This window comes from Lissotriton vulgaris, chromosome 7, assembly GCF_964263255.1.
Source record: "Lissotriton vulgaris chromosome 7, aLisVul1.2, whole genome shotgun sequence".
Lineage (NCBI taxonomy): Eukaryota > Metazoa > Chordata > Amphibia > Caudata > Salamandridae > Lissotriton > Lissotriton vulgaris.
In genome coordinates, this window is record NC_141695.1 from 1618899405 (window position 1) to 1618912707 (window position 13303).

A 13303-nucleotide genomic window follows, 5' to 3' on the forward strand; every position below is an offset into this window, starting at 1 on the left:
ACGCCCACTGCAACACCCATTGACCGCCCCTTTGCCACAGCAGACTGCAGTGGAAAGGGGCATATTTAAAAGGTGGTTTTAAGCTACGGTAAGTTAAGTGGCTTAGCACCATCTTATAAATATGGGGAATGGTGCAACGCCAGTGCAGTATCAGAAAAAGTGAAGTTCAGGTCGCATTAGGGGCTTGTAAATATGCCCCCACATTTGTTTTTTTGCCCAGATATTTAACCTGCTGGAAGCAGGCAAATTCTCTAGCTCAAATACTAGGAAAAAAACATGGCGGTCAGAATTGAAAATCTGAATCCCGCATATTACTCCCCAAAAAGTTAGAATAAATCTAACCACCTCATTCTAAATCGGGCTCCAAGTGCTCTATATGGGATAAAATACCCCTGCTTTCACTTTTTATGTTTGCAAACAAGCTCTTTTATTCATAAGAAAGAGCTGCGCACCAAGGATTTAAGTGGTTGTGGGAAAGGTGATGGTGTGACCATGTATTATAAGGGATAAAGTCCCCCCGACCATTCAGGATAAGCATATAGCAAGTCACTGAAACGTTTCATAACCATATAGAGGAACGAGGCCGAAGGCAGAGTTCCTCTATAAAGTTATGGAACTCCTCAATGACTTGCAATCGCCTTATCCTGAACGGTATGGGGTACTTTATCACTTATAATACATTGTCACACCATCACCTTTCCCACAACCACTTAAATCCTTGGGGGCAGATTTACAATTACTGGCGCATCCCTGCATATCGGCAGGGATGCGCCAGTAATTATGCGCCGCAGCTCCGTCGCAAAAACGGCACAGATGCATCATCTCCATTATCCATCCATCCATCCATCCATTCACCATTTCACCCTATCCATCTGTACACTTATCCATCCACTCTTTATCCCATCCATCCATTCACTCATCCATTCAGCCATTTACCCTTTCACCAATCCAGCCATCCTTTCACTTACTAATCCTTCCACCCATCCACTATTTTAGTCATCCATCCATCCTCCCTTTCTCTCTCCATCGACCCTTTCACTTAGCCATCCTTCCTTCCATCCATCCATCCATCCACCCATCCATCCATCCATCTACTCATCCACTCATGAATCCATCCATTGATCCTATCACTCATCCATCTATCATTTCACTCCTTCACACATCTATTCATTCTTTTGTCCATCTACCCTCCCTTTCACTCACTCATCCATCCTTACATCCACCCTTTCACTCATACGTCCATTCATCCACCCTTGCACTTATCAATCCATCAATCCATCCATCATTTCACTCATCCACCTACCCACCCATCATCCACCCAACCATCCACCCACCCACCATCCACCCACCCACTCATCCATCCTTTCACCCACCATCCAATCCACTGATCCATCCTTTCACCCACCCACTATCCACCCACCCACTCATTCATCCATCCATCCTTTCACCCACCCACTCATCCATCCATCCTTTCACCCACCCACTCATCATTTATCCATCCTTTCACCCACCGACTCTCCATCCATCCATCCTTTCACCCACCCATCATCCATCCATCCATCCATCCATCCGTCCTTCCCCTCATCATCCATCTATCCTTTTCCCTCATCATTCATCCATCCTTTTCCCTCATCATCCATCCATCCATCCTTCTACCCACCCACTCATCATCCATCCATCCTTCCCCTCATCATCCATCCATCCTTTTACCCACCCCCTCATCATCCATCCATTCCCTAATCATCCATCCATCCATCCATCCTTTCACGCACCCCCTCATCATCCATCCATCCACCCTTCCCCTCATCATCCATCCTTTCACCCACCCCCTCATCATCCATCCATCCATCCCCTCATTATCCATCCACCCATCCTTCCCCTCATCATCCATCCTTCCCCTCATCATCCATCCATCCATCCTTTCACCCACCCATCCATCCTTCCCCTCTATCCATCCCCTCATCCATCCATCCCCTCATCCATCCATCCATCCATCCCCTCACCCATCCCCTCATCCATCCATCCATCCCCTCACCCATCCATCCTTCCCCTCATCCATCCATCCCCTCATCCATCCATCCTTCCCCTCACCCATCCATCCTTCCCCTCATCCATCCTTCCTTTCATCCATCATCCATCCTTCCCCTCACCCATTCATTTATCCTTCCCCTCATCCATCCATCCATTCATCTAGTGATCCACCCATCCTTCCCGTCCATCCATCAAGTCCATCCATCCATCCATCCATCCTTCTCCTCATCCATCATCCTTCCCCTCATCTATCTTTCCCCTCATCCATCATCCAGCTACCCTTCCACCCATACATCCAGCTATTTACATTTTCTCTCCATCCCTCCCCTCACTCATCAATCCATCCATCCTCTCTCATTACCCATGTATTCAATCTTTCATTCATCCATTCACCCTTTCACTAATTCATCCAGCCATTCACCCATCCCTTCACTTACTTACTCGCCGACCTTTCCATATTAATTTTGAGCTGAGCCCTTTTGAGAAGAGGCCCATCAAGAACTTCACCCTCGTTGCAGGGGCCGTTCCAGGACTGGGACGGAAGCCACCCAGGGAGGAGACAGGATCCACCACAGGGGGGGACAAGAGCCACCACAGGTGGGGGTGGACTGGAGCCACAACATGGGGGGACAGGAGCCATCCCAGGCGTGGGGTGGACTGGAGCCACCACATGAGGGGACAGGTGCCCTCACTGAGGGGAGGGCAGGAGCCATCACAGGAGAGGGAACACAGGGGTGGGCATGCAGTTTTCTAGTATCATCTTGGGCTCCTCTCCTGCACAAGACAACGAGAAGACAGGCTCTCTGTCCAAAATGCCATCCCCCACTGTGATGTACAGTACTTACAGGAGACAATCTAAGAGAACTGATTGAACTGATTGTCCTCCATACTTTGTTAATCAGTGTGGGTGCGATTGTGCCATTTCTTTATTTTCTTACATTATAGACTGCATGTTTGAAGAACCGAGGTTTGCTTACAATTTAGTGACAGTAATTAAGCTCTGTGAAGAGAACCACGTGCTGCCTCTGTGTAATCAGGGGTGTAATCTGGCCGAGTCTCGGATGTTTGGGGACCTGGGTAGAAATGGAACGTGTGAGCCCCCCTCTAAATAGCAGAGACATGACACATTCAGGGCTGTTTGCATGTGAATAGATGTCACTGCTCCTGAACCAGCAGCCCCTCCCTCTCAGTCACCTTCGAAGCACCTCTTAACAGGTCATCAAAGGCTGGAGGTGTGAGGGTAGCCATCCCGCTGTGCCTCTCCAATGCTGCGGGGCATCGGAGGAGCTTTGGTGCAGCATCGGAGTGAAGAAAAGAGGTGGGTGCAAGCTGTGCCGGCTTTAGGGTGGAGCAACCGGTGCCCTGTTAAAATGACGGACAAATGGCGTCCGTTAGAGATTCCTTCACGGACAACGGACAGACGGCCGAAATTACGGACTGTCCGTGAAATTTACGGACGGTTGGTCACCCTAAGGTCGGACGACCCCCGACCGTCCTCTGCACATGCCCACTGTGACATCGGAGGGCCGTCCGACGCATCGAAGAGGTTAAATACGTCAAAAAGCTCTTACATATTTGTTGCAAAAAGATATTAGAATCAGTTTATTTCAAATCTAATATGTGTACAGGTGAGCTACTTTCTGACATTTAATTTTGATACTTTTTTTTGCAGGAATGACAGCTCAATGAGTTAAATGCTCGCTCCTGACATCTGCTGTGACCTGCAGGTAAGGCATGTAAATCCTGTTATGACCACCTCAGCCTACATTCGGCTGAGGTTGGTGAAATGGCTAGAATAAGTTGTCAGGGGTGATAGCTTTTCATATACAGTGCTTCAAAAATTCAAATGTGAGATACAAAGCACTACACAAACGTTGTAGCATAAATCTGTGTTAAGGAAATTATGAAGACTCGTTTTTGCTGCTATAAAGTCACTTACCGTTGCAAAAAAAAAAAATGGAACAAAATAACCTATTCTTCCAAAAATGTTGTTTGTTGAACGATTTTAAATTTTCATACCTTTGGACACCCGCACTCATGCTCAGAGTGTGTGACTTTGATTCATGTCGAGGAACACGGATCGAGAAAAGAAAAGACATTCCCTAAATCCACCAGCGGCCCGTCGGTGGAATCTACGCGTTCTGAAAATAGCCGCGCCTCGTTCACCGCGAGGCGCGAGGATGAAAGGGAATCCAGGAAGCCGACGCGCTGATGTATTTCCGTGCACGCTAATGGACCATCCATCGATCCGTTCAGATACCGCCGCTTCGCCAGCCCCGTGTTTTTTCCAGGATTCTGTTTACTCCTAACTCGTTGTGCCTTTGTTAACCTCTCTGCTTCTGGAGGGAAAAACGAGTACGAAAATGCGGCTTCTCTGGTGAATTAAGTCCTCGTCCCAAACAAGTCGAAAATTAAAAGACAAAAATGATATTTTTATAGGGTGAAAAAACTGTGATCGCGTTTTATTAGTTTGGATTGAGCCTGGTAGGGTAGAAGAATAAAGTTATCTTGTGGTCTTCATACCACCTCTCGAGAATCTTGCTCCATATTTATTCATGATAATTTTTTTGCTGTAAACGCCCCCCTTTCGGCCCCCTTGGGACTTGCGTACATCATAGTATTGTCGTTGTAAATGCTATTTGCATAGCACTTACTACCCCTTATGAAGTGGTGTAGCACTTTGTGGCGAGTAGCATGCAGTCCGGATCACAAGATTAGAGATACATGGGAAATTAGTAAAAGTTTTTATATTATTTTATTTTTTTACATTAGTTATGTTAGGTTTGTGTTCTTGAAATTCTTGTGTGTTTAGTAGAGTTTGGAGTAGGAACAGGATGGGGTAAGGGAGTGGATGTGTTCGACCTGTGTGATAGTGTTTCAAAAGGCTGGCTGTTTAGTAACAATATAGCATTTAGACTGGGAGTGTGCAAAATTGAATTTTTTTTCTTCACAAAATTCCAGGAACATTACATAGAGTTACCTTTTCAGAATGAAAGGATTGCTGGTAACTCAGGTTAGCTTTTAAACGAGGCTTGCACCTTGCATAAAAAAATCCTACAAGTTATTGGCTATAGACTGGTTCAAGCAGAAGACGTCTCTTTTGTGAGATATTTACTGCACTAATCGGACTTGCGCTGGCCAAAAATGACACAAAATGATTAACCCAGAGCCGAGTTCTAGGAGCTGCGGTACGCAAAACTTTGCGATGTAGTAAAAAAACTCTGCCACACTACGTGGAGCTCCACGAGCTGCGGAATTTGATAGAAAAATGCTGTTCGCGGTGATTGCACACTGTTGGATGCTTGTCCGCATGTGCGATCATCGCGAACGGCACCATGCACAGTGCCGGCTTTCCTTTTCTGCCGTTCGAGTAGATTTTTACTTGAGCGGCAGCTTTCTAAACGCGAACGGGCAGTTTCTCGATGCGAGCGGTCGCGAGCATACGCGACCACTCGCAATGAGAAATCTGACGCCCTGCGTTGACAAATCTTGCCCGGAGGTTTATTTTCCACGCTCATGCTCGCCAATTTGATGTTGACGATCGCGAACGAGGAAAAATCTCGCCAGGAAGTTGAATTTCCTTGCTCACGCTCACTAACTTGGTGTTGGTGAACTCAAGAGAGGAAAAAACTCCGCTCCGCAAAGTGGAATTTTTGGGAACCCTGCGATCTCCGCATAACGTGGAGTGCGGAAACTCTGCGAGCGGAGCAGAGTTCACCGCCCAGGCCTAAAAATTATCTAATGTGAAAATCAGGAAGTTCGCTGGTGAAATTAAAATTACGCCCAGGCATAATTTTGGCCAAAAATGTTTGACAACATTTTAAGATGGTGATCGGGCTGTGTGAAACTACAAAGATGGCATGGTCACAACCTCATAAGATATTTTTTAAACAATGTGAGCTTCGAGCTTCTCAAACAAACAAAAAAACAAGCGCTGGTAATGCATCAGTTTCGCCTATGTAGTGAATAAAGAGCTGCTTTCATCAATCATTATCCGAGAGTAGGAAAGAGCTCCCTGGCAGATAACACAGCAGTGGAGAGGATGTGGTGCAGTGACCAGAGCTGCTGACTCGAGAGCTGGAGAACCCAGTTCGAGTCTTGGCGCACTGTGATTCCATACAGATCACTAAATCTCTCTGGGTGATAAATTGTTATATGAATATGCTGCAAGAGTAAAAAGCAAAACTTTATGAAAATATAGATCCACCAAAGAGGAAGTTAACAGTATTTCGGCTGCGGAAAACTGATAAAAGCTAGTATTGGTAAATGCAGGATAATATAATGGAGTAAAGGTTCTTGGCAAGCACATGAACCAATGAGAATAAGTCCCTTCTAAGTTTATATTAAAAACAATAGATTTCTCAAGCCCAGGGCAAGCGCTGTGCAAGCGAAACCTAAAAATGGCAGCTAAAACAGGGCTCTGCGAGGCCAAGAACTTTCCCACTGCGGTGCAGGGCTGGGACATCAGCCACCTTTGTCGTCAGCCTCACTCTCTGTCTCCAGTCCCAAAAGGTGGAAACTCTAGGACAGAGCTTCAGGAATCAGGGAAAGGAAATGGCAGGGTCAATCTATGATGATCGTGTTTCCCAACTGCCACTCCAGTGACAGGGGGAAAAAAAATCTGTTCAGAATTATAATCATGGCCTCTGGAATTATGCGGCAGGAAAGGACCAAATAATGCAGCAGGGTTAATTAAATTTTGTGGTAAGAAAAGGCAAATTATTCAGCATAATGTGGCATATTTTGTGATAGCGTTACTTCGGTATTTTGTCATTTGTCATTTTAAGGTCGAGCATGCAAGACCTGTTGTAAGCTCTCTTGTGGTCTTAAAGCCGCCCCCTGCATTCCATTTGTTTGTTTGAGTGTTCTTTAAAAATCCTTCCTTGCTAGTGATCAGTCCTTCCTCTTTGTCCCTCCTTTTTCTTTTCCGTCCCTCCCACACAGCAGGGACGAAGGACTGTCTCATTACACTATGGTTCCTTAACTGTTCTTTGGGAGACAATTTTTTTCATGTTTTCCTGCTCTGTTACTGTTTGCCTGTGTTCAGCTTCAGCGCCATGGCTGCTTATGTGTAAAATAGCATTCCTTTCTCCCACCTAATCTTAATGCCAAAGATATGTCAGTGGTGCCTCTCACGCCGTGCCTCCCACTCCGTTGCTTGTATTTTTTTTAATGCTTTTTACACTTTTCGATATTCACCATCACTTGGGATTTTTTTGGTAGGATGTTGGTTTGGTTTTGGACTTTCTTATGAGGGAGAATGGGCTTGTTATCCTGTGTTTCAGATTAGTCATATACTTTAAGCGCGGCATGTCCATAGGACACAGCAATACGGACCTTATTTAACCAGGCCGTTAGTTAATTTATGGGACTCGATATAATCTACACCTCACCATATGGAGCGGATCTACTCCACTTCACCCCTACACTATATTTATTGGGAAGATAACCACAACTTCCCTCTATTATCCATATAGGACCAGCTAATTTGCCACTCCTCAGCTCATCATTGCCTTCCCAGGATTGCCCCCCGGATTTCACTTCTCTCAATGTAATTACTATTATATTTAAAATAACGTTACAATGATAACATGGAATTCGCTTCTCCCCTTTCCAATTTAATTCTATAGTACCACTTCTCTTTCTTCTCTGGTTTTCTGCCTCCATCATTAGATAATCAAGATGGATTGGCAATGAGCCTGTATAGGATGCAGGGTTAATTACATGAAACACTTTTATTCTGACGTAAGTTTAATCACCTTTATGAACGTTTTAAACCATAAATCTTAAAGGAATACGGCTCAGCCCTATACATTCCAATATGGCGACCCCATAAGAGATTATGGGGCCCATTACGATGTCGGGCGGATTGCCTTCGCCAGGCTGGCGGTAGCCACCGCCAGCCTGGTGGAGGCGATCTGCCCGACATCGTTTCCCGAAGTCCCCCCACCATATTAGAATGGTGGGGGGACCGCGGCGGACGGAAAGACTGTCCGCTGCTTTTCCGCCCCGGTCGCCTTGCGGCCGGGGCGGAAAAGGAATAATATGGTGGCGGTGTCTATCAGACACCGCCAGCCATATTAGGATGGGGTGAAACAGATGCCTTTCCGTGGCAGGCCCCCTGCGGGCCCCTAAAGTGAAGGAGTGGTGGGGGGTGCACACGGGGGGTACCTGTGGTACCCCGCTGCATTTGCATATACAATACAGTAGGCACCGCGCTGTGCCTGCCGCATTGTGGCGGGCGGTGCAGAGAGCACCGCCCTTCACAATGTTATGAATGCAGGATGCGGCCGCCACTGTGGCAGCCGCATCCTAATGCCACCCACGGGACCCCCGCCCTTATGGCGGGCGGTCCCTACTCCTGATAGGATGGCGAGCGGACTGAGTCCGCCCGTCATCCTAATGACCCCCTTAGACTTCCCTTTTGTTTTCCTGTAATTGACATCAAAGAAGGGTTTGACACGACCTATAAACATGGCGGATTAACATCAAATCAACAGACTCACACAATACTCAGGAATGTGACCCAGGACTTAAGGTAAGGGATTTCCCGATTAGAAGCTATAAATAATGTCTGCCTTATTCATACCTTATTACAGCCATATTGCCTATATTGACAGGGCCACTACACTCTTCCCCATTGCATTCCGACACCACGGAAAGCATGGCATTTGTTTATTTAGCATCCTGCGCGGACCAAAGAGACTATAGTCCCCAGAGTGCTCTGGGTTTCTACCAGCAAACTTTAACTGGTCAGGGTAACTTACCATCTTCCTTTCCTACCAAGGAGCCCTTAATTATAATGATGCATACAACCTCAAACTCCATAATGTCCCAGGTTATAAGGATTTAAATTCAGTTCTCTTAGCTTTGAAAAGTCACCAAGCAGGTAGTCCATCTGCTTCCTCTCCTTACTCAGGCCCCATCTTATTATATTGATGCATACTAGCATCAAACCCAGAAGTGCCCCATACAATAAGGGCTTACTCATATACTCATCCTTTTAAATACTGAGGAATACATGAAAGGCATCTACTTCATTATAACTACATTTCAGGTTCTGATATTCGCATGCCCAAAATATATAAGTTTGAAACAACCAATACATTTGAACAGGGTAACATTTGGGAATATGCTTTAGTTTAAAATGTGCTGTGAGATAATAACACAATGCTGGTCACTTGATCTACTTGCATCTTAAGGGCCGTTTTTCATTACTTTAATTGATCTCTACATTCTGCTAAAAATGTACTCTCTTTTGAAATTACGTACTAGAGGTCCCCATTGATAAAAAAAAGCTCCATGTAAATACTCGTATTCAATGCTCCTGTGTGTAATATACCATCTGCTTATCAAAGATGTGTTTGCTTCTCTGATTCTCTAGGATACTGGCTCCCATCCAACTGTATTGTACCCCCCCCCCCAACTATTTCAAACTATCCAACCACCACACTTTAAATTCCCTTTCTGGTTTCTTCTCTTCCACTCTTGTTTTGTTGGCACGGGGAGAGCTAAGTCCTCTTATCCAACCCCAACCACCCTCCCATTCACCAACAACTCACCCTCCCATGCACCACTCCTACCCGCCTTCCCGTTCACCACCCCACACACTCATGCCAATCATGTATGTGCAAAAAAGACTGTGTCTTTGTATAGATAAATGTGAACGGATTTATAATTACAACATTCAACTATTTATGCTCTTAAATCCACTTGCTTACAACCTTATAGTCCTAGCTGTCTTTAAACAGAGCATGCTTGTGTTTTTCTCCTCTGTTGCAGCTGCGTGAACTATATGCTTCATCTACCATGGCTGTCTGCATACAGTGCATGCCTTCGATTGACCTCTGTTGTCCATAAGTGGGCTCTAAGTAGCGTTTACAATGGCTGAGTGTACTTTGCCCAGTTACTTTATGTTAACATAGCCATAGGATTAATGTACAGTTGTTATGAAAGCCTAAAATTTGGTATAGCGTGCACTTTTTTTCTTTAATTACTCCACTGAAAACAAAAGAACATAAATAAAAACATTACCATTTACAATGCCAATATCTCCAACTCCAACAAATGCAAGACCTATTGCATTGAAAATGCTTGTTACACATGTTAACACTGCCTGGGCAAGGATTTCACATTATTAGTACCAGTTTAATACCAAAAACATCAATAAGCAACAGAAAGGGGAACAGTCAGCCTTTCCAAAGAGCCTTCCACTGATTACAAAGATGGGTTACTGTGTTTTACAAACTTTTGATCCATTTGAGCTAGAAACAAAAATCTTTTTTTGTGTAAAAAGCTACAGCTTAAGTAAGCAGCAGATGATGAATTGTGTGGGAAATGTGGCAAATCTATATTTAAGTGGAAAACACTCTAGCAGCAAAACCACATAATTCCAGTGGTCCCGATTATGACCCATCTTGGTTGAGACATTCGACAATAGCAATGCGTAAAGTTAAATTATCCAAATCTCTGCTATATTCAGGAATATTCATTCCTCGTCTTAAGTTCAAACTTCACCAAATACACCCGACTATACAGGTTTAATTAAACCTCAGCTCATACCATGTGGAAGGTCATAAATAGTATGGTGTGAGATGGCAGTGCGGGCGGTCGCAGTCTAGGTTTTTTGATTATATGTAGCACGGTGCACAGACAGAATATCGAGTTTTAAATGTCGACATACACAAATAGTTGGAAATATCGCAATACAGAAATATCAACAGCAAGAATATCGTGGTCAAGAATATCAACTTGCAGGTAAGAAATATAGGGGCCCATTAGGATGTTGGGCGGATTGCCCCCGCCAGGCTGGCGGCGGCTACCGCCAGCCTGGCGGGGGCAATCTGCCCGACATCCGCATTTGAATTCCCCCCACCATATTATTATGGCGGGGGGGACCTCGGCGGACGGAAAGACCGTCCGCCGCTTTTCTGCCCGGACGCCTTGCGGCCGGGGCAGAATAAGATTAATATGGTGGCGGTGTCTATTAGACACCGCCAGCCATATTACAATGAGCTTAGGGAGATGCCTGTCCATTTGCGGCGATGCCGCCACGGAAAGGCATGCGGTCTTCACTCTGGGGGCCCCCTGCGGGCCCCCAGAGTAAAGGAGAGTATGGGGGCTGCACACGGGGGTTACCTGTGGTAACCCCCTTCATTTGCATAAACAAGCGGCAGGCACCGCGCGGTGCCTGCCGCTTTGTTTATGCAAATGCATTTATAGCATTGTGGCGGGCGGTGCAGAGAGCACCGCCCGCCACAATACTATAAATGCAGGATGTGCCCACCACTGTGGCGGGCACATCCTAATACCCCCCACGGGACCCCCACCCTAATGGCGGGCGGTCCCGAATTCCGACAGGATGGTGGCGAACAAAGTCCATCCGTAATCCTAATGAGCCCCATAGTCTTTAGAAATATCGAAGCTATTAATATCGTTTGCAAAAATGTAGTTTAAAATATCGATGTGTTAGTTAGTGTTATGTATTTTTGTATGTGCTTATTTTTTAGTAGTTATTAATTTTATTTTAATTAAATTGTGCGTTTTTTAGTTCTGTAGCGGGTTGTGGGTTTATAGTGGAATAGGGTGAAAAGTAATTTAATTATAATAAATTAAAAAACATTTTTAATTAATTGGTAATTATGTTAATTGTGTCATTTTTCTAGGAGCGGGTTGTGGGTTTATAGGGGAATAAGGTGGGAAGTCATTTAATTTCTTTTTTATGTATTAGGATTTATTTAATTTAGATTTTATAGTGTTAATTGTGGTAATTAATGTACTATTAATTCATTATTAATTGATAGGTTATTATTATTAATTAATGAGTAATTATGGTAATTGTTTTATTTTTTAGGAGCAGGTTGTGGGTTTATAGGGAAATAAGGTGGAAAGCCATTTAATTATCATACATTTAATAATATTTTCTTAACATTGATTTAATTTATAGTGTTAATTGTGGGAATTGATTTATTATTTATTAATTGGTTGTTAAATAATAATTAATTAATTGGCAAGTATGTTAATTATGTAATTTATTTAGGAGCGGGTTGTGGGTTTATAGGGGAATAGGGTGGGAAGTAATTTCATTATAATAAACGTCTTAATATTTTTTATATATTCATATTTATTACATTTATATTTTATAGTGTTATTTGTGGGAAATAATGTATTTTTAATCAATCATTAATTGGTTGTTAATTATTATTATTAATTGATAATTAATTATGGTAATTGTATCATTTTGTGAGGAGCGGGAGGTGGTGTTTTTAGGGGAATGGGGTGGGAAGTCATTTTGTTATAACTAATTATTAATTGTTTGTCAATTAATGCTTATTAATTAATTAAAGTTTAAAAACGGCAATTGTGTAATTCATTTTAGATGAACGATTCATTTATAATTAGTTGATTATTAATATAAAATCATCAATTGATAAATATTTATGGTAAGTTTATTTTTATTTTGTGTGTTGGTTTTGGTTTTATGGGGTAAAGTTTGGGCAGTAATTACATTTTTTATTTGTTTTAATTTGTTTTATAATTAATAATATTTCTTTAATTGATAATTAATTATGTTAATTATGGAGGTGCATTTAAAAAAAATTGATGTGTGTTGTGATTTGTGTGGTGTTATAGGGTAGGAAATAAAGATTACATTTATGTAATAATTAATGTTTTTGTTTATAAATAAATTTGATTAAAAATAGTTTTTTGTTTGTAAATGATTTTAATTAAAAAAATAAGCTTTCTAGGTATTTGTTAGATCTTTTTAACATTATAATCTGTTTCTATCTTTTGTAATATTTAATATTTTTATATGCTTTATTTTTTTTGTTTAAAAAAAATCTTTTGTGTTGTTGCTGATATTTTGTTAATTTTTACCCCTCTGCTATCCAACACTTTCCCTATTGTTGCACTAACGAGTGGGAATAGTAATTTTTACCCCTCTGTTTTCCAACACTTTCCCCATTGTTGCACTCACTGGAGTGGGAATAGTATTATTTACCCTCTGCTATCCAACACTTTCCCTACTGTCAGTCGCGGACGGTCGTGGGAGTGCTGCCGAGTGGTGATGTGGGGAGAGGGAGGGGCAGGGTGGGGGGTAGTAAACTATGGATTAGGGCTGATTACAAGTAAGCAAACATAAAAATAAATAAAATGAATTTTGCTGCACACACTGCATCTCATTTGGCAATGCAGTGCACGCAACGAAATTCGTTTTATTTATTTTTATGTTTACCTACCTGTAATCGGCCATAATCCACAGTTTACTACC

At 43.1% G+C, this 13303-nt stretch overlaps 1 protein-coding gene across 3 annotated transcripts in view; it reads left to right on the forward strand.

Annotated features, from left to right (window-relative positions):
- Window positions 1-13303, forward strand: part of KCNS1 (potassium voltage-gated channel modifier subfamily S member 1) — a 164207-nt gene that overhangs the window by 35882 nt on the left and 115022 nt on the right. For 2 of the 3 annotated variants that reach the window (XM_086929032.1, XM_086929030.1), the window contains exon 2: window positions 3704-3758. In XM_086929032.1, coding sequence (XP_086785158.1) covers window positions 3726-3758 — 33 coding nt within the window. In that variant the 5' untranslated portion in view covers window positions 3704-3725. Of the gene's footprint in view, window positions 1-3700; window positions 3759-13303 lie in introns of those variants that run through there. The other variant, XM_086929031.1, reaches the window with a different exon arrangement.